We start from the raw sequence: 26,166 nt of genomic DNA on the forward strand, positions 1-26,166 counted from the left end.
CTGCGCAAAAGGTACTGGATAGTATGCTTTGTTTTGATCAAAATTCCATAGGCCTGGAGACACTCAGAAGTCTGCATAAGATTCTATGAAAGATTTTTAAGCATCTCCTGATGTGAAGCAATCTTTGCAGCTGCTTAACACACCTTTCCAACCTACAAATGCTGGAAAATTGCCCAGTTGTAAATACTAGAAAAGGACCCGGTTGTAGCAATGCAGCTCGCCAGGTCTGTATCAGAAATCAGCTCTTTGTGCTCCAGCAGCCCACACTGGTCAGGCAGATGGATAGTCTCAGCACAGGGTGCAATATGAAGTTCTTCAAACTCGCTGAGATGGCTTGTCAGAGGGCAAACTTGTAAGGCTGACACAGAGGACCTGTTTCAGTCCTTCTTGAACACTGTGCTGCAGAAACTGCTAAGAAATGACATAAGGTGATTATTATTCTCCTTCTTTCCTCTGTGAGAGAATTCAGGCTACTGCTAGAGAAAGACTACCACTATGAGAACCTAGGAAGAGGTTCAGATGGCTTCTGTGCAGATGAAAGTCTCCTGGTTTTCAGGAGATTAATGTGCTGATTTCAGGGTTAATGTACTTTCATGTTCTAAAGCAATGTTTTTTCCTGCTAAAAAGACAAGCAATTGGATGGAGACTGCAAGAACAAGTGTGCTAAGCTTATGCTGTCCTGCATAAAAGTAATGAACAATGTGCTGGGCTCAGAACAAAGCACAGCGACTTAGTTGTGTTTGATCCTGTCTCAAGCTTTGGGCTTCATTAAGCAACGAGGAGCTCCCAAGGTGATTCTATCACTCTTGAAGCATTTCTAACAGATCTGACAGTTGATGGGCAGTTTAGAAGCAAAATGACCTTTTTCTGGTAGACAATAGTTTTAATTGTTTCTTGCTCCATGTTTGAAGTGCACAAAATATAGCCTATTTGATCTTGAACAAAGAAAAATAAAATTAACAAATAAAACGGTATCATAACCCTCCTTGTAACATCAAAGGATACTATAAAAAGAAGAATAAAGAAGAGGATGCATTCTCATTCATCTTCTGTTTCCTTTTTTTTCAGTTGAGTGTTACGAACTTAGTTCAACCAGTAGGGTCTTCTGCTGAATTCTTTACCTTTGCAGTCACCAGATGTTCGTGTTAACATAAGTATTCCATTTACCAGCAGTCCACATGGCTGCAGCAGTGTCAACACTGACCTGGCTCTCCTCCAGGAAGTCTTAATTTGCCCAAATGTACTTCTAGCTGTTGGTAAGCCTTTTGCTCAGCCACATGTTGTAACTCTTAAATCAGCTATTCTTTATTGTGTGTGTGTTTAGTCTCATGTTACACTTAGAACTCTGAGCCAAAGTCAAGTAAATAACTTGGGAACTGGAGATGGGGGGAGAGGGAGCAAGAAGTCATAGCTGTGTAAAATACTTGAAAGGCCTCATTAGATGCCAGTGTAGCTGCTGCATTAGATATCAGTTTTCGCTGTCAACTGATCTGTTTGACTCTGTGGTACTTTGAGAGATCGCAGTTGACAGAACAATATCTACCACCAGTTCATGTGACAAAGAGGTGCTTATTTTGTTTTCTGAACTAGAGGTGTTGACTTGCTTTGGTGGACCTTATACCTCCTTCTTACACATGGCCTCCAGATGTTCCTATGTCTCAGATCTATGTTTTACCCATTGCTGTGGTTAGAGGGCTAATGTGTGAATTCAGCTGAGAGCTTGTAGTGGCTTCCTTGCCCATCAAAATGGTGTCATGGAGAACACCCTATGCAGAGGGAAAGTGGTGGTGTTTGTCGGTGTTTTCAATGGTATCATTTCAGATATCAACATAAGAAACCTTCAAGCCAGAATTTTGAGGAAGCGAAGCTTTTTTTTTTTTTTTCTTAAATGAAAGCAGGTATCCAGCCTTAGGTCCTTTGCTTTACTCTGGATTACCTCAAGTGACAGCAGCAAAAGGTACTTGTGGCAATGCCTGTAGCTTGTCCTCATAAACAACAGTATTTTAATTTCTGCATAGTCACTTTGAAAGAAAAATATTCTTTTCTAGTTTATGTCTTCTTTCTCTTTTGATCTTTAGAGTCTGCAACAAAAATTACTGATGTTAGGATTTGGATTTTTGAAAGAGAGGATGTAATCTGGACATGCCAGTGGGATGCTGGGACTCTTTCTAACTTGATTTCCCAAGCTGGCTGACACACATCAACTGCTGAGCCTGCCTCACCTCTTCTGTTATAAAATACTGATGTTATTTGTGTACTTCAAAAGGACTGGTTAATTAACAACAGCTTGTAGAGTGATTTCAAGATGGAAATACATGGCAATTACTGCAAACAGTAAAGGCACCACAGGCTTGTTTTTATTGATGATAACGTTGATTAACAAATTTACAGCTCTAATAAACACTGTTACTGCTTTTGAGTACAAGAGCAGGTGAAGAGTTGCCATGAGAACTGATGCAGCTGAGTGTGCTGCAGCTCAGCACTACTAACGTCTCTTTATCATAATGATAATTGCATTCATTGATTACTGGGAGTAGATTTACCAAAGTGAAGGACTGGCACTCCCTGTTAACTCTGTCTGGTGGTGCACATGCTGTGTGTCATCTCAAAGGAGCAAGCACCTTGTGACAGTCTCACTCCCCCTCTGCCTCCTTCCAGCCACCTTGCAATTGTCTCTCTCCAAGGTGAATGCTAACGCAAAATCAACAGAGCCGCGTAAGGCACCATACAAACATGATACTCTATATAGCATGAGGAATAATTTACCAGCATTGCCCCATTTTTAGTTCTTGATGCTAATCACCAACACCCTGCATTTGTTTAATCTTCTCTTCTTTAAGAGATGGCAGGTTCCCTTTTTTTCTTTAATATTGAGGCATTTTACAGTGACTTAGGGCAGTACTGAGGATCTTCTACCCAGTAGTTTCTGAATTTTATTACACTTATGTTTTCATCTGCCCCTACCCATTTTTTTTTTTTAATTCGTTATATCCAGCTCCAGTAAATGGTCCACTTGGTAGTGAAAAGTGAATTAATGTCTAAGTAATCTTTTCTATTTCTCTAGAACAGCTAAACCTCTTATTTAAGAGGGATAAATATAGGTACAAACCTCACCTCATTCTTTTCAAATTCTGTCTTGTGACTTAATACCATATTGGTTACTTGTTGCCTTAGCAACACCATTAAAACGGTATTTTAAAAAGGAAAAGACAGTCTATTTAAGTAATGAGCTGAACAGCCCTTCTCTGCTGCCCTGTTCTTATTTTCAGTGAAATATTTGCTTTCTTTGAAATAAGAAAATTATGTTTTGTGCATTTCCCTTTTCTCAACATTACAGTCATTTTACCTAAAACAACTGCTGAAGAATGTGCACCTTTGATGTAATTTGGCTTTCAGATTATCAGCTGAGAACTGTCATTCTTGTCCTTTGCATGGTTCTGTTAATGTCGTCACGTAGGTGTGGCCTGATGTAAATGGTGCATATGTTGTAGGGAGCTTGGTCTGGAAGCACAGTTCTGCCTCCTCTCAGTTGTGTGCTGTGTGATACAACCTACCTCTCTCTCTCATCTGCCCTCGTAAGCAGCATTGGCAGAGCATAGCTTGGAGTGCTGTCTTGGGCTTCACTGTGTTTTATGTGATTTGATCCTACTCATGGTCAACAGATCAGTATCTTGTGATTGAAGATCTAGGCTGTGAGATTTGAACTCCGGAGTCTTGCAGTGCTGGGCTTTTCCCAGGATGTACTGGGCACTGCAGGATATGCTACAGTACCAAGAAGAAGGGGAACAGGGCTTGGCTCCATAACATCATAGAGAGCTGAGCACTGTGTCTTGCCTTTTTACCAATGTGAGGATAAATCAGAAAAAGAGCTCTGAAGTCACCTTTGCACTGTGGAAGGCCTTTATGTGTTTTAATAATTCACTTTTTTCCTGAACACGAAAGCTGTGTGATTAAAATTTACACTCTGGGAATTATTTGCAGCTGCAACTAACTAACTTAGCTTTCTGGCACAGTCAGTGAAAAAACACCCTTTCAGAGAACAGTTCAGTTCAGTATTTCTCTTAGTGCTCCAAGAACTGGTCTCTCTCTCCATTGCCTAAAGACAAAGCCTACAAATACTATTTTGCTAATATCAGCACTTCAGTTAGGAAACTGAAATGGTGCTGTGGGATCATTGCAGATTGGTGTGGTGAAATGCTGTTCTTTCTTTACAGGGTGGAAATTGCCATAGTGAAATGCTGTTGTGTCTTCATAAAGCAGATACGGGGAAAAAAAGCTTGATTTATCAGATCTGCTCCCTGTGCATATGTAGAAGCAAGTCTGTTAAATAAAAGACTTAGTGGGATTTTACTGGCTTATTCCTGTGATCACTGCACAGCCAAGTAGGCACAAAGTAGCCTGTTTTGTCTATGTACTAGCAACAAACAGCTAGTCACTTAAAGTCCAAATTGGCTATAATGCATAACTCAACACAAAGATGCCAGCGAGAGTATAATCTGAACATGAGGTGTTATATTAATAAGTGCCTAGTCTTTATTAGTAAAGCAGTTAATCCTGCTAAATGGTGCATGTAAGGCAGAGGACCAGATTAATTTTAGATCCCAGTTGAGCTTGGAAGGCTGAACTGAGCTGGTCTGATGAACAGCTGATAAACATAGACAATCACAATGTCATTTTAACAGGATCTGTATGAAAATTAATAGGCCTTTTCCTTGAATGGCTGCTCACAGCTTATCATCAACAATACAACTTCAGTTTTATTTTTCGTTTTATGTACCACAGTCTAGAGTGCATGCTTTGAAAGAGAAGCTATATGAATAAATTCATGACATTAGCGAGATGCAGTATGTCATTAAAAAGATAAGTAACAAGGTTTGGGAATAATGTGAACAGCTTGACTTTTCCCTGACTATTACTTAAGAACTTGAAATGTGAGGTGTGTTAGAGTTAATGAAAGCCACGCTACATGAAATAATGACATGAGGGCTCTTTTTATCAGCACAGTAAAAGCAGAAAATACATACCACCCATTGCCTGATCTCACATCACAATATTTTGATTACTATTAATAGTCACATGCCTCAGTAATCTTGAGGAATCTGGTACTTCATTCCTGCTCCCACTGCGTTTGGTGGCAGAACTAAACCTCCCATAGATTTCAGCAGCTACAAAATGCAGCCTTTAAACAGTGAACTTGTAAATAAGGACACGCGGTTATTTACTGAGCTGTCTGTGTGATCACAGTGGTAAAGCCCCTTGGTCCTTAGTCAAATAAATTTCTAATCCCCATTATTGTAATTAGACCTACTTGAGAAACAAAGTTTTGGTATTTTATATTGAGAAATTAAGGATTTCTGTGTGGAAGAAGGGGGAAGGGAACACTTTTCGTATGCAGCACTCAGGTACTCACCTATAATGTGGGAGTTACAGCTAAGCCTCTGCACTAGCAGCTGGAAGGGTGTGCTTGGTAGGTGTAAAGCTCTCTTCTAGCAGATCCAAAGGGGTTATATTCTCAACATTTCTTATATTACAGTTTTGGCTGATGCTGGTACCTCCTCTCTACCTATTGTGTTCACACATTTTATCCTTAACAGTAGGAGTTGACTGCTGCTTTCAATGCTCTGTTGACTTTCTCATCTCCTCCGTGCTTTTTCAGACCTGCAGCTCTCAGTTGTCACCCCAGAGTGTTCCGGCCAGCCTGGGATGTCACGGGCCAGCACAGCAAGCAATGCGTCCCAGGGCAGCAAAAGCACTGACAAGATACATGGTTCCCATCCAAGGTACTAGTAAAAGTAGAGCAGGAGGGCACAGCTGTAAGATAATGATACCCCACCTGCAGAAACCACGAGTGCTGCGTCCTGCATTTGTCTGGGAGTCAGGGACACAGAACGCAGCAACAGGAGACCACAGCAGGTGGAGCACTCGGATGTGTTGCATAGCCTATGCTTGCATAGTGTTTGTTTCTGCACTAGCCAAGCTTGCACGTTTTGTGTGTGAACAGCTAAGTGTGGAGGGCATTGAAACACCTAGGCAGATAAATACAGACTCACAGACACCCCTGAATGTTTAGGTCTCATGGTGGCTGAGCTCTTTCCTGCTCCCATTCTTGCCTTGCCCCTATGACAGACATACACATGTAGTCCTTTGCACAGAGACCCTTCCAATGAAGAACCAAGATGTTACTGGTTGGAGAACTGTCTGTCCATGTGCTGTTTCCTATGTTACAGTCTCTCTCAAATTTTATGCTCTGAGGACCTACCATTCTGCCCAGGGGAGAGAAAGGTCTCTTTAAGATGATATTATTAGACTCCCTTAACAGATAGCAAAATTGAGGTCTGAAAAGTCCACATATTGCCGAAGATTACACAGAAATAGGAAAGGAGACCTGTCTTTTACCAGGAATCAGTCTCAGAGGCCCATAATTTGTATAGTCATTTCCTCATTGTGTTTGCTTTGGGTAGACTAATACTTGAAGATTTTTAACAGTCAGAATAATAACCACACTTGTGAACAGGCCTAAATATAGCTCAGATTTCCTCCAGTAACAAGCATGGCTGATTCTTTTTGTGTGGACTATGGGAGCTTGTAGACCAGTATCTGGAGAGCCACATCACTTCCAAGACAAAGTTAGCTTTCACAATTCTTTTATGATTAGCTCATTTATTATGGGGTTATTCTTTGGTGTCATAGTCTTTCATAATATTTGCAATGATAGTTTGTGGCTTTCATTAGGGAAAAGATGTAGTACCACATATTTCTGTCTTTTTATTACATTGAAGAAAGTGCGAACAGTAGTGCAATCTTTCTGTAGTTTCCTTTTTTTTCCTTTTTTTTTTTTCTGCATTTGCTGTAAATCAGTTTTAAATCTGTTTTAAATGCACTTCGGTTGTTTAAGCTGCTTGGATTTCTTTAATGTTTTTACCTTCACTCTGAATGTCCCAGGTTGTCTTGTAACAATTGCAATACTCCCACAATGCATTTATCCATATATACTCTCAAATGTAACTCCCTCCTAACATAGTTATTTTCTATGTATGGAAAATAGGATTTAAAAATACTGAAAGCAATAAAAAGACTTGATGTAATGATTTGTTCTAGCCTGCTTGGTTTTATCTGCTGTATTGCTTAACTTGGAGGAAAAAAGGTTAATTTCCTATTTCTGATAATTTCACTATTTCACCGAATTCTTATAGTTCATTTTCCTCATTTGCAGAAGCACTTCATTAACGCTGTGTATTTTTATTACTTTCCAGCAATCATGTATCAGGTTCACCCTACCACAAGGACATCCTTAAAGCTCAAGACCTTTCTGTCATCATCAAAGCATATGTGCTTGTGACATCTTTAACACCTCTGCGAGCATTCATTCATTCAACCACCACTGTCTGGCATCCACCCAAGAAGAAGCATTTTTCTGTAAAGGTAAAACATTTCATTTCCCATTTTTTCCCATCTTTCAGGCAAATTACTGAGACAGAAAACCAGTTAATACCTTTCTTTTACTCCCTCTTTGTTTGCAATCCACAGCTTATAGTGAATATTCTACTAGTGTACAGCTTTCATTTCTCAGGGTGAGCAGGGTTTGCTTCATGAGAGCTGGGAAGGGCAGGGAAGAGTTTCCTGGGCAGTGGGGGCCTGGGATTTGCTAGCCTCAGAGCCCATTTTTATTGGTGATGTTTGACGGCAATTGCAAGGTTGGAGTTTTCTCTAAAGCACAGCAGTGGGGGTCCTGCCATGCAGTAACATTTTTTTCCCAGATATTGACAGCATTGTAAAAAGGGAAAGTAAATATTTTTAATAGTTTGTTTGGGTTTTCTTTTTTTAGGTGTAGTAAAACAGAATGGAGGAGGGTCAGGGCACTTCTAAATAAGGGGAAGGAAGTATTCAATCGAGAGGGTGGGCCTCCCGTGGTCTCAGTTTTATGAAGAAGGATGTTTCACATGGATTAACTCTGGACATCTTCAAGTGCCTGGGGAGACACCCTCTCTCTCCACATCTAGCTTGCTCAGCAGTTCTATGGATTTCCAAGCATGCCTTCCCATCCCTTTGGTCCTTTAGCAAGGAACTGTGCTTGCAACACAGCAGTTCTTGAAGGAGCTATGGTTATGCAGCTGCTCCTTTCCTTTTGAAGGAATAAGGTCACAAAGTGGCAGCGATTTCTTGATGTTGCATAGATCAGCTCCTGCAGCAGCCATCTGAGGAAGGGTGCACCTTGCCTGTGTAGCCCTCTTGGGGTAGGAGCAGGTCTAGGCTTTGGATCAGTCTTGAGTGTTGAAGTGTCACAGTCAGGACTCTCAATGGTGCCAGCCATTTAGTATGTTCTACAATTTTAGCTCTCTCACAGTTAAGTGCCTAGCGTAAGCTCAGTATCTAATTCTAGTTATTGGAGAAGCAGACACTCCTAGCAAACAAATCATCCTACCCCATTTAGGCACTAATTTTGGAATGAGGTGAGTTTCCTGACAAGAGTGTCTGCTTCCTTCTGTGGATTATGACATTCTTAGAGAACATACCAAATTCTAGATTGCCAAAATGAGGTGAGATGGACCTACTTCTTTTTCGTCCCCCCCTCAGAAGCTATGGAAGCCTATGGAGATAGCCATTTATTTTCCTCTGTTAAGATTAATGGTCACTCGCTTTCAAAACTTGGGGTTCAGTTTTGTTTTATGTTTATTAAAATGGCACAATGTCCAGCAGCACCACCACTGCAGCTGAAGAAGGGACTACTTTAAAGGCTAGTAGTCATTAGTAATTGTGATATGGCTCTGTGAAATAATCCCCAGTGAGTGAAGTCTGCTGAATTTGGCACCAGCCACCATTTATAGAGCACTTTGGCAGCTGAAGCAGCAATAAAAGTGATAGATAGAAAGAGCAGCACATCTACAGTAGTTCCAATCTGGTTACTGCTGCTGTGGAGTTATATCTTCCACAGCTTTACGCAGACTTGTCAAAATGGCAAGAAATAAACTAAAAGTAGGCACCACAGAAAGCACATTTGGAGTGATGTATAGATTGAAATGAAGATTAATAAAATGATGGAAAGTGGGGTGCATAAGGCTGTCTGTCAGCATGAACAGTGTGCCCTGTAAAGAACATGGGAGTGAATCTTCTGGAGAAGTGGGACACTGAGAATTCATGGAGTGGCCAGAAAGCACTACTGGGAAAATCATAAAGAGGCTTCTGTGCTTGGTGCAGAGGCATCAGGATCATCAGTCAGCAAACAGTACTTGAAAGAGGGTTTGATTTCAACCACTGACGTCCTTTGGGATGAGATTACATCAAGTTTCTCATCAATTTCATGTAGCTGTCACTTGTTGCCAGTGGCATTTACAGTGCCAGCAGAGTGATCTCCTCTCCCACAGTAGCCAGTGGAGCTACGTACTTTTGTACGAGCTGAGGAACCTGGTCCTAAAAAACTGAAGCTACTAAGAGCTTTCAGCTTCTGCCAACTCTATTGTGCAGGAAGGAAAACTGCTTGTTATGTTGTCAAGCTCCAACCTGTCAATAGTCAATAAAGACCAAAAGTGTCTTTAAAGACCTGTTGTTCCACTGACTGACAGAATACCCATTGATGTCACTGGGGACTGAACATGCCTATAAAGGAGACTTTGGTCTAGAAAGATTTGTTAGTGTTCAATATGTTTTTCCCCAAAAGCAGCTGACTGTATTCTTTTTTTTAAATGAACATATGAGAATAATTTTAGTCTGCTGCATTGCAGTCATGGATGTGCTGCTTTCAGTAATGTTGCACAATAATTTGGGACCTCCTCAGTGTATATAGGTTTCTAGTCAGCAAATTTTCTTGCCAGTATAATTAAACTATAAGAAATTCATAAGAAACTCATCCCCAGTTGTGGTTAACTTGGTTATAACATCACTATCACAAACTTCTTATATGAAGTTTAATTTGATCCTATATGTACAACAATCCTTTAGAGTTGCTAGAAGTAACCAGAATGTGGTATATATGAAGGAGAAACTTTTAAGAAGACTGGAGATGGGGTACCAGGTGATTTCAAATGATTAAGAGAAGCTGTGTAAAGAAAAGCCAGGAGTTTAATGAATTAAATAATATTGCCTTCTCTCCTGCTTCCTTGTTAGTAAACTATTATAGATGGTTTTTACAACTCATATTTACTTATCCTAATCATAGTGGCAAGGCTTCAGAATGACGCCTTCAATAAGCATTGGCCAAATGGCAGTTCAGGAAGAGTTCAAGTGTGTTTTGCTCACCAGCTGCCAGGTTTTCTCTGGATTATACATATTTTAGTATCTCAATTCAGAAAGCAAAAAAAAAAAGGAATATTTTGAGTTGGCATGAGGATTTTGTGGGTAGTCAAGGGGTAGCAAAAGTGCAACTCTAGATTTATGCCCTGGATGAGAAGATGCAGGAGGTACAGGGGAGAGAATGGCTTTCTGCCACACAAATGTTTTGACGTGATACTTGCATAATAGCCTTATTTCCTTGAGGAAATTTGAAAACCCTTTATTTGGACCATCTGTGCATTGAAAAATTAATAATGAAATGGAAGCTTTCTATTTTGCATATGGTACCAATTAAAGGGTGGGTCTCTGTCAATGTATGCAATAATTCCATTTGTGTTAATCGGCATTATGCATGTCTATTGAGCAGAAAGCTGACCCTGCAATAATTTTCTGTTTTATAGAAGCTCGTGTGCAAAACAGTCATTTATGATTAAGTATCTCAAGGTTTAACACACTGTGAAGTGCTCCTTTTGCCCTGCTATTAACCTTTCACAGGCTGGTCCCAGTTCTTAATGAAGGGATGCACTTTTGTAGACTGTAGTGGTGCCACATCCTGCGTCGCCTTGGAAGGTTCTTCTGTGCTGTTCGCCACTACCCACAGTCCCTGCTCTGTCTCACTGTCCACTTGCTCATCCAAAATAGACAGCCAGGTACCTCCTGGATTTGAATTCTTTGACTGCTGCTCTTGCATAATCCTCGATATGCTCAGCTGAAACTATGCTTTTAAGTGATTTTCCAGTTGTGTAGTGAAGTAAATTTATTAACGCAGTTTTCTGCTAAGCTTGCTGTGGTATAAGTCACTCTAACTACCACTGAAATTCTCTCTCTGTGTATTAAGCATTTGGAAACTTGAGTAAAGAGAAATATATTTTTTACTTAACATATATGCAAATAAAACTGGAGCCTCAGCTATTCAGGCGATACATCTTTTAACGTGTTGTGCAGTTCTGGCTGAGAGCCGAACACTGTGACAATTCAGTTACAGTATTGCCCTCAAGTGGCCAGTTTTGCTACTACGTCAAGTAATATCCACGGACATCAGGATGCAAACATAGAATCATAGAATCAGCCAGGTTGGAAAAGACATGCCTATACAGAGCAAAACGCTTAGAAACAGCAGAAAGGCTCAGGATTTTTTCCCTTTATTTTCTTTTTGAATTGCATATGCTTGCCCTGCTACTTAGCAGGAGCAAATAAAGAAAATTGTCATCAACTCTTAATCCATTAGATTACAAGGTTATTTAGGAATAAAATTAAATTTGTTTTTTAAATTCTGTAAGAACTTAGCATATGCATTTCACTGTTGTTGCAAGTAGCAAAATCAATACTACAGTGCTCCTCTCCTGAGCATAACGAAAATGCCATCTCTGTTTTCTTCCTTTAGAGTGTCTAGAGCTCTATCATTTCCCCTTTCACTGACATAAGAGCAAAAGTCTGTCTGGACTGGGGAAGAGCAAAGACATGCTTAGTCTGACATTCTGTTTCTGGCAACAGCTGGGCAAGAAAGCATCATGAATCTGTGTAACAGGACAAGCATAAAGTGTGAGTCCCTAGGCAGACTAGAGATATTTCTGGTAACCTGCAAGGTTAGGAACACAAAACTGGAAGTGGAATATATATATTTATGTTTAATAAGCTACACTGGACTTTTATGCCATGCAATACTTTACTAGAATTTTTAACCCATTAATGCTTTTGGTCTTCTCAATATCTTGCAGCAATGAGACTCCACAGATTATGTGTTGCTCAAGAAAGAATATTTGTTTTAAAATTTGACCTGATTACTGAATTTCATATCCTTATATCTTTTCTTAAGAGAAAATAATGAATAATCCTTACTTCTTGGCCTTTCCCATGTCCCTGCCAATCTGTCATGCAGTGCATAAATAAAGGTAAAATTCTTCCTAGCGTTCTTTTCTGGTTTTGTCACTATGAACATCCAAGTTTACCTAGTAAGAGCTCTAGGCTGATTATTTTTTATAATGTGGGTATGTCATAAGTACCCACTACCTAGGCCCTTAGCTCTCTGCTTTTCTCCTCGTCCATATATCCTCTTGCTCTGGCTGTACAATCCAGGCACCTCTGTAAGCACACCCCTCTGTGGATCCCAGCTTTCTCAGACCTACCTCCTGTTATCCTGATTCTCCTCATCTTTCCCTTTTTGCTTTCCAGCTTCTCTTAGTGAGGCTAATACACTTTTGCTTCTCACAGAGAGCTGGGAAATGCTGTTAGTAAATCACCTTTACTTTTCCACTAAGTCAGTTCTGGGTTGGAAAACCATTCTTCAGCCGTAGTCAAAGGACCTAATCTAGTGGTTGCTGAAGCTTATTAGGTGACTTTTTGTCTGTAGGCTTAGTCTTACTAGCAAGGATCTTTAGAGAAAATCTTTCTCAGATGGCCTTTTTTCTTCCATGTAAGTTGTAAGTGTTGAGGGATGAGGATGTATTTTTTTTTTTTGTCCTGACGTATTAAATGACATATCTTTAAAAAATCTTTTGTAAAGGAAAAAAAATATACATAAGTGGGAAAATTACTCTGTGAAATAGCTGAATAATACTATGGTTTCTCCTTTCATCATGTGCCATGATAGAGCTGCAAAGAAATGGCACATCATAACAATAAATCAGGGGTGGAATAAACAATTACCTAAAGCTAACACTATAAACTTGTGATAAATTACTGCACTGTTTTCTCTGTGATGTATTCTAGAGTCATTGTTTTGATTATAGGTATGTTTTTCTCCCATTATATGACTTACAAGTTTTTCTATATACTGTAATTGGCGGAGAGGTCTGCCTGTGCTAGCAGGCAATACGGGAAATGGCTTCATTGCAAAGTATGCTTTTTCCAACCTTCTATGTGGAATCATTCGATATTCTTGCAGACATCTTAGTTATTTAGATAACTCTGTATGTAAAGTTAAAGCGATTCTTATTTGTGTGTTAAAGAGTATTTTTGTATCCATGGATCACTACTTACAACCAAAAGTATTTGGACTTGATGAAGAAAATTCATCAAATATAGATCCAGTAAGAAGAATTAATGTACAAAAATGAACTGAGAGTACAGAACCTATACTGAAAGTTAGCAGAGATTGATTAAATTGATTCAAGCGAAAACATCCTCAGCTATTTTCAAGGAGAGTCAATTATCTTAGGTTTTTTGAGGCTCTGCTGACCAGATTAGGAGAGCAATGCCTCTGATGCATAGCAGACAATCTGTAGAGGACATCCTTTGTTCCTTCAAAAAGGGTAATTTCTTTAAAGCAAAGGTTATGCGTTGGCTCCTCAGACATAAACCTTGCTTTCGAATATGATCCTGGTAACTTCGTGCCATCTAGTTTTGAAGGCTACAACTGGAAACCAGCAAAGTCCTTTGAAAATCTAGCCATACAAATCCTGTAAAGTCTGATGTATCAAAGCCTAAAATGTAAACCTCAAAATTACACTGAATTACTTGTTAGCCCCAATTGCCTCTTATCTTCTGTCTCCTTGCCCCTTTGGTAAGTTCAGAGCTCAGCTACAACTCCAAAGGTGAGATACAGTTGCAGGTAAAATTGATAAATTCACAGTATTTAAGCAAAAACAGCACAGAAGTGGCTAATTAATGATATGCAATTAGCTGGCAGTGAGAAATAATGGTACACTTACTACCAATGTCATTAGCAGAACAGGTAAGCCACGATACCAGACACTTAAAAAATGTTAATAACCATTCCACATTTCTAAACATCTTTCTGTAAGTACCCTCTGAAACACCCACCTGCTTACCTACATTTACCCAGACCCTCTCTCACAGGCAGCACAGGTTACAAACATCCCCAACTCTCCTGGATTCAGTTTCCATTCTTACATGCACCTCTCCTTGGATAAGCAGGGTTTCCAGCTCTGTGTGTGCCATTTCACGTGTACCCACATAGGACCTGTGCCCATCCGTTACACTAGTATTCCCTGCAGCATAGGCAGAAACTGTGATACTACTGGGCTGACTTCTGGCAGTGCCTGATCAGGTTTTGACTGCTACTGTTCCCACCCCAAAGTCCCCTGCTGCAAGTTTTCATGCTGCTTTTATATAATTTCTGAAGCTGACTCCTTTCTTGTTTCAAAAGTCACTTTGTAAATTCCTGATTACTGTTTAACCTTGCTGATGATCACCTTCCTCTTTGTCATGATAAGACTGGGACAAACATCCTCCCGGGCACACAGGTTTTGTTGTACATGGGCAGGCTGTGTGAGCACTCCTGTGACATATTTCCTACCTGTCTTCAGTGTCTCATTTAGATTCCCTGTACAGCCACTGGAGGAACAGAGCAGTTTTAAACCTCAATTAAAGTCACCATTTTGAGGTGTCTACCTTAGGATGGCATAAATCATGCTTTTCAAGTGTCTGTGTTCTGCACAGAGGTATAAAAAGAACCTAGACATTTAGCTCTCTGTTGTGAATTAAGCCCAGGCCATAAGTCAGCCATGCAGCCCTCTCACTCACTGCCCCCCTTTCTTCCCCCGCCCCTGCTCCCCAAGGGATGGGGAGGAGAATTGAAAGAATGTAACTCCCATGGGTTGAGATAAGAACAGTCCAGTAACTAAGGTATAACACAAATTGCTACTGCTACCACCAATAATAATAATGATAAGGGAAATAACAAGGGAAGAGAATACAATACCACCTGTCAATACCCAACCCGAACGAGCAGTGAACCAGCCCTTCCGGGTAACTCTCCGTTACCTCCTGGGCATGATGTGCTGTGGCATGGAATACCTCTTTGGCTAGTTTGGGTCACGTGCCCTGTCTCTGCTTCCTGCCGGCTTCCCCTCCTGCCTGAACATGAGACTCGGAAAGTCCCTGGTCAGACTAAACCTTTGAGCAGTAACTAAAAACATCAGTGTTATCAGCGCTGTTCCCAGGCCAAAAGCCAAAACACAGCACTGCACCAGCTACTAAGAAGGAGAAAAACTGACTGCTAGTGCTGAACCCAGGACACTCTCACATCCATATAAGCGATGTAGTCTTATGCGGTGGGATTCCTCCATGGATTTTGACACCTGGGTGAATTGTCTTCATGTGAGTTGTGCCTGTAACAGTGAACAGAAAGCTAATCAATGCAGTCAGTGAAGGTAGTTTTTTTAAGAGTGCCTTTCCTAAGGTTAGTTGAAGAAAATATTTCGTATCTCATGAGGAGGCAAGGCTATGCTAGGGCTGAGCTAGAAAGTAATCTCAGAAAGATCCCTACAGTTTGGTTTTATACTTTTTCTCTGGGCAATCCCCAGTTTTCTGCTCCAGCATCTCTCCTAAGAAATTCATTTGCAGAAAAATTGCTAGAGGAAAATTCTCTCAAGGGAGTTACTACAGTCACCACAGCATTCAGCCCTGCAGGTGCCATGGTCTACTCTTCTTGAGTCCCCATGAGTCTGTGCATGAAACTTTCAAATCAGAATTCCTTTTTCAATTAAATTGCATTTTTTCAGTGTGTCAGGCCTTACGCTGGTGGTTCAGTGTATTTTGAGGAGCCAAAGAGATCCATGTCGATGAGATCATAAACCTTACTTTAATGACTGCAGACTGTAAAAGGTGGATGACAAAGCGGGTAGAGAAAAAGCGTTGTAAAATTAATATTGATTAGTGGCTTATCCTAAAGCAGAAGTAGTTATCAGTGAGCAAAAGGCCAATGAGTTAAAATTAATCTCACAAATATTCCTAGTTCATTATGCCTTTACAGAAAATGTGCTTGACCCATGTAACTTGGCTGCATTTACACACTTCTTTCAGGGGTTACGTAAATATGTGGAATGTACCTCCAACTGTATGCATTCAGCATGTGGATGAACATCTTTCAGCTCCTGAGAAGTCTTGCAATTCTGTATACAATGGTGTCATTGTACATAATATATGTGCATATCAATGTTAAGTTTTACAGCCTACTAAAATTTAATCCCTCTGTTTAAAAATTTGCCAGCCAGAGGTCAGCTTTCTCCCAGACTAACTTCCTCTGACTGCCAACAGTTTTTCATGATCGATCAATGAGATTTATCCAATGAGATTGGATCTTGCTGGAGAGGTAGCCCGTTTCTTCTGAAGGTGAGAGAACTAGTGTCAATGGTGATCATCTGAAGAAACCTTCAATTCAGTGACTTTTGTATACTGCAGTTGAACATAGATATTTATATATCTCTGTTGGGCACACTCAGAAGAACCGGAGGTTGTTGCAGGCTTTCAGACTTTGTCACCCCTAATCCATATAGTTTACATTTTCCCCATCAGTTGCTGAGGATCGTGTTGGATCTGTAGCAGTCAAAACTAACTTGAACTTGTTTAAATAGCATTTTTTTTGTGAATTGGAATTTAACCTGAAGTAGGCATCTCTTGTCTCCACTGGTCCTGAACCAGCCTGACTAAATATTTATTTTCAGTCACTGGCTTAGAATAAACATTGTCCTGAAACCTGATATCCCCTAATGAGAACCTGTTGAGCAATGTGTCTTTTCTAGTCTGGCTAAGGAGGGCTGTAGCTAAAAGACAGTTCCTTGGTGAAGACAGTTTTATTTTAATGCCTGTTGTGTTGGAAACAGTTGGCTATTATAGCCAACAGCTCACTAGGGGTGCAAACAGGGCAAATCAGCCTGTCTTTCATCAGTTCTCACTAGAAAATATATGCATTGCATATCCTTTTTGTGCAGATGCTTAAGAATTTATTTACAGTGAGGACAAAATGAATAAAGAGGCTTTTTCTGTCTGTCTTGCCCTTCCTTCCAATAATCCCCATTTCTCCTTATAAAATTCTGTAACTTTTTGTGCTCCCTATGCAGCAAAATACCACATTTTTTGACTTAGCCCCTCAATACCTACTGTAGATTTAGGAAAACAGAGAAAAGATGCAAGCCAGCTTAACAGGAATGTGTATGGTGTACAGGATCTGACAGAGATGCTGGAAATAGTTGTTAAAGTCATCTGAAGAACCACCATGTAGTTCCCCCTTGGTGAAATGAGTCTTTATTTTATTTGTTTTTATTTCCAATGAACAGTTTAATTAACTGTTTTTTTGCCTGAACCAGGAACTGAAATGAGACAGTTTAACTTGGAGATTAATCTAAATCAGAAGTGATTTGGAAAGCATGTAGCTTTTGTTCTTAATTGTTGTACTGCTCTATGGGAGAAACACAGCTTTGATGATCTTAGACTTTGAGAAACACAGACTCCCTTTCAGCCTGTTGTGCCAGGCAAATAGAGCATGACCTGAGGGTTTGGATAATCTCTTTATAAATAGCAGTTCCGGGGCACTTTTGCCCTAGAGCCTCATGGAATAGCAGTACACGTGGAAAACTTTCTATTGCATGAAAATACAGTATGATGTCATTCAAGATTTCCACATCATGCAAATATCCAAAGGGCAGAGTTGGGCTACATGTGCAACCTTCGCTTTGCAGCTTCCTGGCAGTCTGAGGTTATGACTTTAGTCATGTATACTGTTGTAATTTTTTTCCTATTAGCATTTCAAATAGTTTTAGCAGAAAGAGGAGAAAAAGTCCCTGGCACTGCAAACCGTCAGTCCAGGTATGTGCGTGGAGGACTTTTATTCAGTAAAGCTTGGGAAGGGAACCATTTGTTAGAATGAAATCAGAGGTGATAAGAACAGGGAAACAGGCAGACCAACTTCCTACCGTCCAGTTATTTACCAGCACAACAGTATGAAGTTACTGGAACTGAAGAGAGCAGAAAGCAAAGGAGGATCACTGTTAATGCATATTTGAGCATTTCCTGTGGCTGGCTGTAGGCAATAATACAGGATTTTTTGAAAAGGAAAAGTGGAAAAAGTGCTTACAAAAGTGCAAGGTCCTATACCTGGGTCGGAGCAATCCCAGGCACAGCTACAGACTGGGCAAAGAAGAGATTCAGAGCGGCCCTGCAGAGAAGGACTTGGGGGTGCTGGTCGATGAGAAAATGAACATGAGCTGGCAGTGTGTGCTCACAGCCCAGAAAGCCAACCGTATCCTGGGCTGCATCAAAAGGAGCGTGACCAGCAGGTCGAAAGAGGTGATCCTGCCCCTCTACTCTGCTCTTGTGAGATCTCACCTGGAGTATTGTGTGCAGTTCTGGTGTCCTCAACATAAAAAGGACATGGAACTGCTGGAACAAGTGCAGAGGAGGGCCACGAGGATGATCAGGGGACTGGAGCACCTCCCATATGAAGACAGGCTGAGGAAGTTGGGTCTGTTCAGCCTGGAGAAGAGAAGGCTGCGTGGGGACCTCATAGCAGCCTTCCAGTACCTGAAGGGGGCCTATAGAGATGCTGGGGAGGGACTCTTTGTCAGGGACTGTAGTGACAGGACAAAGGGTAACAGGTTAAAACTTAAACAGGGGAAGTTTAGATTGGATATAAGGAGGAAACTCTTTCCTGTTAGGGTGGTGAGACACTGGAATCGGTTGCCCAGGGAGGCTGTGAGTGCTCCATCCCTGGCAGTGTTCAAGGCCAGGTTGAATGAAGCCTTGTGTTGGATGGTTTAGTGTGAGGTGTCCCTGCCCATGGCAGGGGGGTTGGAACTAGATGATCTTGAGGTCCTTTCCAACCCTAACTATTCTATGATTCCATGATTCTATGATTATTACATTTAACTGCAATATGCTGCTTGAAGAAACTGAAAACCATTCATCTGTGCCAGTGCAGACCAGTGTGCTTGGCAGTATTCATGCTCACAAGGGGAGGCTCCAGCACTGTCTAGACAATTCTGTGGACTAGACTGCACAGAAGTATAGTGTAAGATCTGGTGTCAGCATAGCAAATACATCATAGCACATCACCAGGAACTAGTGATGTATCCCTGAGATCCCTACTGGGTCCATTAATATTCAACATATTTGTTAAATGTTTGGATGATAGAACAGAGTGTACCCTCTAATGACACAAAGCTAAGGAGGAATGGCTGGTACATCAGAGAGTCATGCTGCCATCCAGTGACCTCACCAGGCTGGAGAAATGGCCCAACAGGAACCTCATGAAGTTTAACAAGGGGAAGTGTAAAGTTCAGTACCTGAGAAGGAGCAGCCCCAGGCACCAGTACCTGCTGGAGACCAACATTCTGGAGAGCAGCTCTGTGGAAAAGGGCTTAAGGGTCCTGGTGGACACCAGTTTGACCAGCAGTCTGCCCCTGTGGCATACCTGGAGTACTGTGTCCAGTTCTGGAATCTCCAGTTCAAAAGTGAAGTGCAGAGAGCCCAGAGGAGAGCCACTAAGATGATTAAGGGACTGGAATATTTCTTACATGAGGAAAGGCTGGAGAAGTTTCACAGGTGCTCAGGGAGATCTCGCCAATGTTTATGAAGGGAGGCTGTAAAGAAGGGCACAAACTAAAACACATGAGATTCCTTCTGAACATCAGGAAACACTTTTTCACTCTGAAAGTAACTGAGCACTGGCACAGGTTGCCCAGAGAAGTTGTGGAGTCTTCATCTTTGGAGGTTTTCAAAAGATGTCTGGACGCAGGCCTGGGCAAAGTGCTGTAGATGACCCTGCTTAATCAGGGGGAAAGTCAAAATGACCTCCAGAGGGCCCTTCTGACCTCAATCCTTCCGTGGTTCTGTAATTCTGTCATCATGCTTCAGAGCCAAAATACCACATTAAATCTTGTTGTGGACTTGCTAAAGGCAAGGCTTGGTTAACTCATCTACTGTGGCTTCTTCTTGACTGTAGTAGTCAAAGGCAGCTGGAGAGATGACAACCATATCAGACTCCAGAGGGGCGGCTACTGAAGCTGCATACTTCCACCATGTTATCCCAGTGGAACATGTGTAAGTGCATGATAGAAAATATACAATGACATTTCTAAGTCTACTAAGTAGGGAAATTATTGGAAATAATCAGATATTTTTCTTTTCTGAATGTCAATGTGCTTTATCTTCGGAGATAGTACTTTATACTATAAAAATGTATCTGTTTCATAATATAGTACTACTAAATTAATAGTTTTACATAGTTGATACACTAATTGTGTTATGTGCTGTGTAATAACTGTAATGGAAATATGATTTAAAGGCAGCCCCTTTTTTAGCACAAAGGACTGATTCAACAAAACCTGGCAGTGTCTCACTCTTCACTGGAGCTCTGTGTTGTTCCTGTCATTTTCTTAAGTCTTATCTGAAGTGATGAGGTGGGTGAATTCACGTAAGTGATGAAAATAGCTGAGGACAGTGTTGTGCAGGCCAATGATTATGCCACTGGGAAGATTCACGAGTCCAGAAACCTCAGGATGTGCAAGAGTTCAGTCAAAACACAGGTTGTGGTGACTTTTTTCCAGCATCTTTCTTCTGTATTCTATTTAAAGTTTGTTAACCTGGAGTAAGAGTTTGTAGTCAAGGTCAAGTGCGATAGCCCTTGGTGCAGTATGTTAACAGGAAAAAATGCTTGTGCTTTGAGTGTGCTATTACCTACTGCTGAAAAAATAAGTGTCTGTGGTTTCCATTGCCTAGAACCAGTGAGAGCAAAAGGTTTCATCAAAGTAAGCTTAGTCTGTGAGCAAAGTCTGAGTCTGTATTTTTTAAAACCATTAATACAGAGTTTATTTGTGATATGCTTATTTTTAAAAAAAGAGTCATTCTGTACTCGTATGCAGTGTGGAGCTTTTCATGCCACTCTACTCTTCAAATGAATAAGATCTGAAGCTGACATTCTGAAGCAATTTTTACTTCTACTAGCCTTTCAATGCATGATTTACTGTAAATGTTCAAAAATACATGTAATCTTTTTTACAGCTGCAAAGGTTTTTTGAGATATTCTTCAGAAGCAGTTCTCCCCAACAAGCCTTCAACAACATGAAGGAAGCTATAAGCAAACTTCTACTTATGACTGAGGTATTCAGTGAATCGTCTACCTCAGGACCAAATTCTTTCAATCAGTAAGTGATCAGTGGTCATTGCTATGCTATTGTCAAAATATCTCCTTAGAACAGAATAAAAATTGTAAAGGATACATGACTCCTAAAATGAGATATTCACCTCTATTTCATACTTCCTTTTAAAGTGACAACATGCTGCATATAGGAGTAAAACTCTCCTATATCCACAGTGCTTATAGTTTGTGAAAGATTATGATGGATACTTAGGACCAGATACTGTGTCCTGATTAAGTGTTTCAGGCAGTACTAATGAACAGAAATCTCTCACAATTGGGCTAGTTCTAACGTATTTCTAAGATGTATTTCCCTTCAATGAGCCTTCTGTCTTCTGTCAAATATTTAATGTTAGAGTAGTCCAGACGGTTCAGAACTGGCTGTGGCAGGCAAGCTGAACAAGAGACACTGTAGAATACTTTATGAAATATACAGTAGTAAATATACCTAGTCAGCAACAGTCACATTTGTGTGGGCTTTAAATCACTGTAATAATTTCTATTACAGTGTTAAAGTTCTGACACATAAATCAACTTTATGTAATATTTGTATTAATTAAAATTAATATTTATATATATATGTTATGTCACATCCCTGACATTTTAGAGATAAACGTGAAATAAGTCACTATTAATTAAATTTATATGTTTTATAAAGCTGTTTGAGAACCCAGGTGTTTTAGTAGCAATAATATAAAGCTCATTATTTGACTTATGCAAGTTGGAAATAAAGCTTACATTGTGAGCGGAGAGGGTAGTGAGGAGGGAAGCAGTGTAACAGGGATGGAGCTAGTTTGACAGTGGCCAGTATTTTTTACCAAGGGGATGGATATCTCTGGTTTGTGTAGACCAAGACTTGCTTAGAGCTCCTGGCCCATGCCTTCAAACAACCCCATAGCTGCCGCTAATTCTTTGGCTTCAGTGCATCAGAGTTTCACCATCTATTGCCCACCAGATGTCTTCAGAACTTTTGCAGGAGCTGATTCTCATCAAAAGGCATTTTCTCCTCCCATGTATTTCACCTCCCTCACTGGTTTAAAAATTAACCATATATAAATACACTTTAATATAGCATTGTTTTCATCTGCTCACAGTCTGACTCTGTCTATCTTTAATACTGCTGTCTTTTCTTAGAAATTTTATTTAGTCTGTATTGCATACTGTTTCTTGGCCTGTGTGTGTATGTTCTTGTGTGTGCTCTCTGGATCTGTGTGTGGATGTCGTAGCATATATAGGGCCATGGTTTAATGGTTGACTTGGCAGTGTTAGGTTACCATTTGAACTTGATGATCTGAAAGGTTTTTTCCAGCTTAAATGATTATATGATTCTCAATTTTGTGAGTACCTATTTCACTGAATCTGATTCCCGTTACATTGTATTTCAGATGCAGCCAATGTTTTCAAATGCTAACCTTTGACGTTGGATTTGGCACCTCCGTATACCCAGTTGTTCTCAAGGTGAGAAAATTACACAAGTTATTTCCTGACCCAAAAAAACTTACACCAAAAAGAACCAGCAGGGAAGCCTCTTTGATAGGTACCCTCAAATTTCTGAGAAGTGTACAAATACATCAATATTAATTTTACCTGGGGAGTGGGGAGTTCCCGGTTTGTAAGGGACAGAGTTCCTGCGATGAAGTTTGGCACACCACTAAAGTTTCCATTTTAGCATTAAGGGACTATCACCCCAACTATCAGTGAAACAAAATCCACAGGAAGCATTGCATGAAGGTAGAGTTGGGTATTAACTGTGCCAGAGCACACATGAAGGGAGAAAGTTAAAATACCACAAGTGGCTTTTAATAAAAATGGAAGTTCTCCATGAATTGAACTGTACTTCTCCAGCTCATGACCTGCTTTGACCTCTACCGTGCTGCCTTCTTCCTGCATGGTCCTCAGCGCCCTCAAAACCAGAGAAATATGACCTGGGCACAAACTCCCTGTGCCAGTTTTGTACCACTCCTACCTCAGAACAGCTGGGGCGGAAACAGTAGTTGTGCTGCTTTCCAGCTGTTTCTCATTGCCCCTGTATATACACACAAACATGTATAGACCTAGGTACATAAAATCTTTGTTCTTATTTATGATACACAAAGGAAAAAAAAAACAGTAAATAAAATATATCCTAGGAAATTACAAGAGGACATTTTAAAAATGTATCCTCAGTAAAAATCTGTTGAGGTTTCTAGTAACAAGAGTGCAGTCAGTCTCTCCATCCTTCACAAAAACAAAGATCCTTGAAACACAATGAAAAAATGGACATATGAAGGTTTGCACAAGTTTAAACAAATCCATGACGACAATATCCTTAATTAGTCTGACAAGACCTGTTTAGCTAGTATAAAAAATGTGATGTGTTATTAACTGTTTAACAGGCTGTAAAAAAAAAATCTGCCAGGAATTGCTTAAAAACCTAAACATAACACATAATGTTTACCTGCCTGTATAGTAGTCTCAACCACCAGCTACAATCCATGAACGTACAGTCAATCAGTTGAATAGTTTCTTATGAAAACACAAATTACTCTAAAAAATCCCAGTTGATAATTACTATGATTTTTTACTTTGGATAATATCCTTTGGAAACCATGTTATGCACACAGCTCAAGCAGCTTCAAGTTATATGGTTTTATGTTTTTATGTTAAAATACTAATTTATTTGTATTTTATAAACATGAGTTTATTCATTGTGTTTATGTATTGTAAAACTTATATTTTCGTCTTTCACAAGTCCTAAATACCAGAGTTATGCAAGAGTTGTTACTATATAATCTGACATTTTTATTTTTAATTATATTTCAAATCAAGCACATGAAAAAAGCGTTCACGTGAGTATGCAATATTACACTCTATCCACTGGAGGTCAGCAAACATTGTGATGTGTAGTTCTGATGGAAAATGTGGCACAGAATTTGTTAGATTATAATTCTGTCTGTTTTATTAATATTATGATCTGTTTTTTAAATAAATAATTACAGTCTGGTAAATGTGGTTATGAGAAGACTGGACTTGATGTTCAGACTGTAAATTCTTATCTTGTTTTCCAACAGGTGCATGAAAACTTTGACTTTCAAGATGAGGATGAATCAAATATTCAGGACCAAACATTGAAAGAATTGCTTTTTGAAGATACTTTTAATTTTCTCCTGTCTAATGAATCCTCAACGACCAGTTTCATAGAAGCTTTACAAAAAATATATGGATCAGCTGTGAATAAGGTAATTCATTCCACCTTTTGCTTATTATTAACTATTTGAAAATATTTAATTCTAGATGGTATGCCGTTCTGAAATTTTGGTGCAAACTTATAGAATGAAGGATTTATTTAATCAAATGCAGGATTTATTTAATCAAAACCTGTTACTGAATTTTGGGGAATAAGACAGTAATTATATTGAACAATCACATTTTGTTTTAATAAAAAATTGCCTCTCAAATTATATCATTCCCCAATGTACAGTATTTTAAAGATAGATTTAAACCTTTAACACAGTAATTTCTCCACCGTTTTTAGATGGTCTTCTTAAATATACAGGTTTGTGCCTTTTCATAATCTGAGAATTGACTAACTCAGACAAGGAGATTCACGAGCATCAGAATTCACTTGTTTTCTACAACTTTGTGTCTTCCTCTGAATAAAAGTTCCAGTTACTTTTTTTTTTTTTGCATTTATAAGATCTGCATAAAGTTTACATTATGATTTCTGACAAGTGAGGATCTCCTGTAGCAGTTTTTCTTTCAGTCTGGTCACTTTTAAGGGTGCATTTCTGAGGAACCCCCTGCTTGCAAGACTTACAAGGCCTAAATTAGCCATGCAACCTCTGCCTCTCAGACAGGTGTGGCTAAAACGGGATCATGGGTGCTAAATTAACGACAGGATAAAGTAGGAAGCTGCAGACACGGGCACGTATATGATACGATAACCTAAATCTACATTCCACAGGAGACCAGACCACATTGCAGTGTCTACTTCATTGTCTATGCAGTCTCTTCTCATGGTAGTTTGTAAAGGTACTTTTCTACACAAAGCTAATGCACAGTCTGCTTTACTCCATACTGAGAAATGGGAAGAGCTATCAAAGAGATGGCTTGACATGACTTTGGATGAGGTTAGCGCAAGTTGGGAGCTGCTATAGCCTGTTCCTTTGGTCACCAAAAAGATTGGAGTCTAAAAAAAGCGTGTTGCTTTCCATGTGATTTGACCAGAATATGCTGCCCTTTCCTTCATAGGATGGAACTTACCACAGAGAAGATGAGCAATGTTTGTCTTTAGAAGAGATAAATTCAATGATAACTTTCATAAAGGAGCTGAAGAGTCTTGGACAATTTGAGCTGGTAAAATGACAGGGTTTTTTTGTATTGGATATGTATTTTTTGTAAATCTCTTTAATATTTCTCTTTCGTTGCTGTTCTTTGTTGTCTCTGGCACATGCATTAGGCTGGATTAATAAGAAAAGGATACAGAAGTTATGCTGATTTTATTTTGGAGGATTTTTGGAATTTAAATTAAAATGGATAAATAAAACTGAAAATTTGACTTGAGGATTCCTTGAAAAGGACAGCTAAAGCAGAAACAGAGACCAGAAAATAGAATGAAAGGAAAAGGACGAACATTATGTAGATTACTAATGAGCTGGTACGAAAATGGAATGGTAATGCAGCAAAGTGGATGTGAATGGAAGAACTGGAGACAATACAGCACTGAGATCATGAATAGATATAGATGTGGCAAAAAAAGAAAGTGTAATATGTCATCTTCTTCACACTTCAAGAGAGTTTCTTTTTGATGAATAATAGAGGTGGAGGAGTAACAGTCAGTGTCTCTGAATAGGCATGGCAGTTAATGGGGGAAATGATGAGTATTAGGGAAATAAAAGATCTGCAACTGGATCTATTGTTCAGAAAGTCTGCATGTTATCAGGATTTCTTCTAGACCTCCTGGATAAGTATCAAGGTTGGAGATTGATGAGGCTTTGTGGAAGTTGTATGAGAGGTAAAGGAGTAAGACCTCCGTGTCAGTACTA

General features: G+C 39.8%; 1 protein-coding gene across 4 annotated transcripts in view; it reads left to right on the forward strand.

Moving 5' to 3' along the window:
• CPED1 (cadherin like and PC-esterase domain containing 1) overlaps positions 1-26,166 on the forward strand; it is a 158,426-nt gene that overhangs the window by 44,872 nt on the left and 87,388 nt on the right. For all 4 annotated transcript variants that reach the window (XM_065661316.1, XM_065661403.1, XM_065661580.1 and 1 more), the window contains 6 exons: positions 5,657-5,780; positions 7,254-7,422; positions 21,007-21,149; positions 22,528-22,600; positions 24,193-24,360; positions 25,373-25,477. In XM_065661316.1, the coding sequence (XP_065517388.1) occupies positions 5,657-5,780; positions 7,254-7,422; positions 21,007-21,149; positions 22,528-22,600; positions 24,193-24,360; positions 25,373-25,477 (782 nt within the window). The remainder of the gene's footprint in view (positions 1-5,656; positions 5,781-7,253; positions 7,423-21,006; positions 21,150-22,527; positions 22,601-24,192; positions 24,361-25,372; positions 25,478-26,166) is intronic.

The sequence above is a fragment of the Lathamus discolor genome, chromosome 1 (assembly GCF_037157495.1).
Source record: "Lathamus discolor isolate bLatDis1 chromosome 1, bLatDis1.hap1, whole genome shotgun sequence".
NCBI lineage: Eukaryota > Metazoa > Chordata > Aves > Psittaciformes > Psittacidae > Lathamus > Lathamus discolor.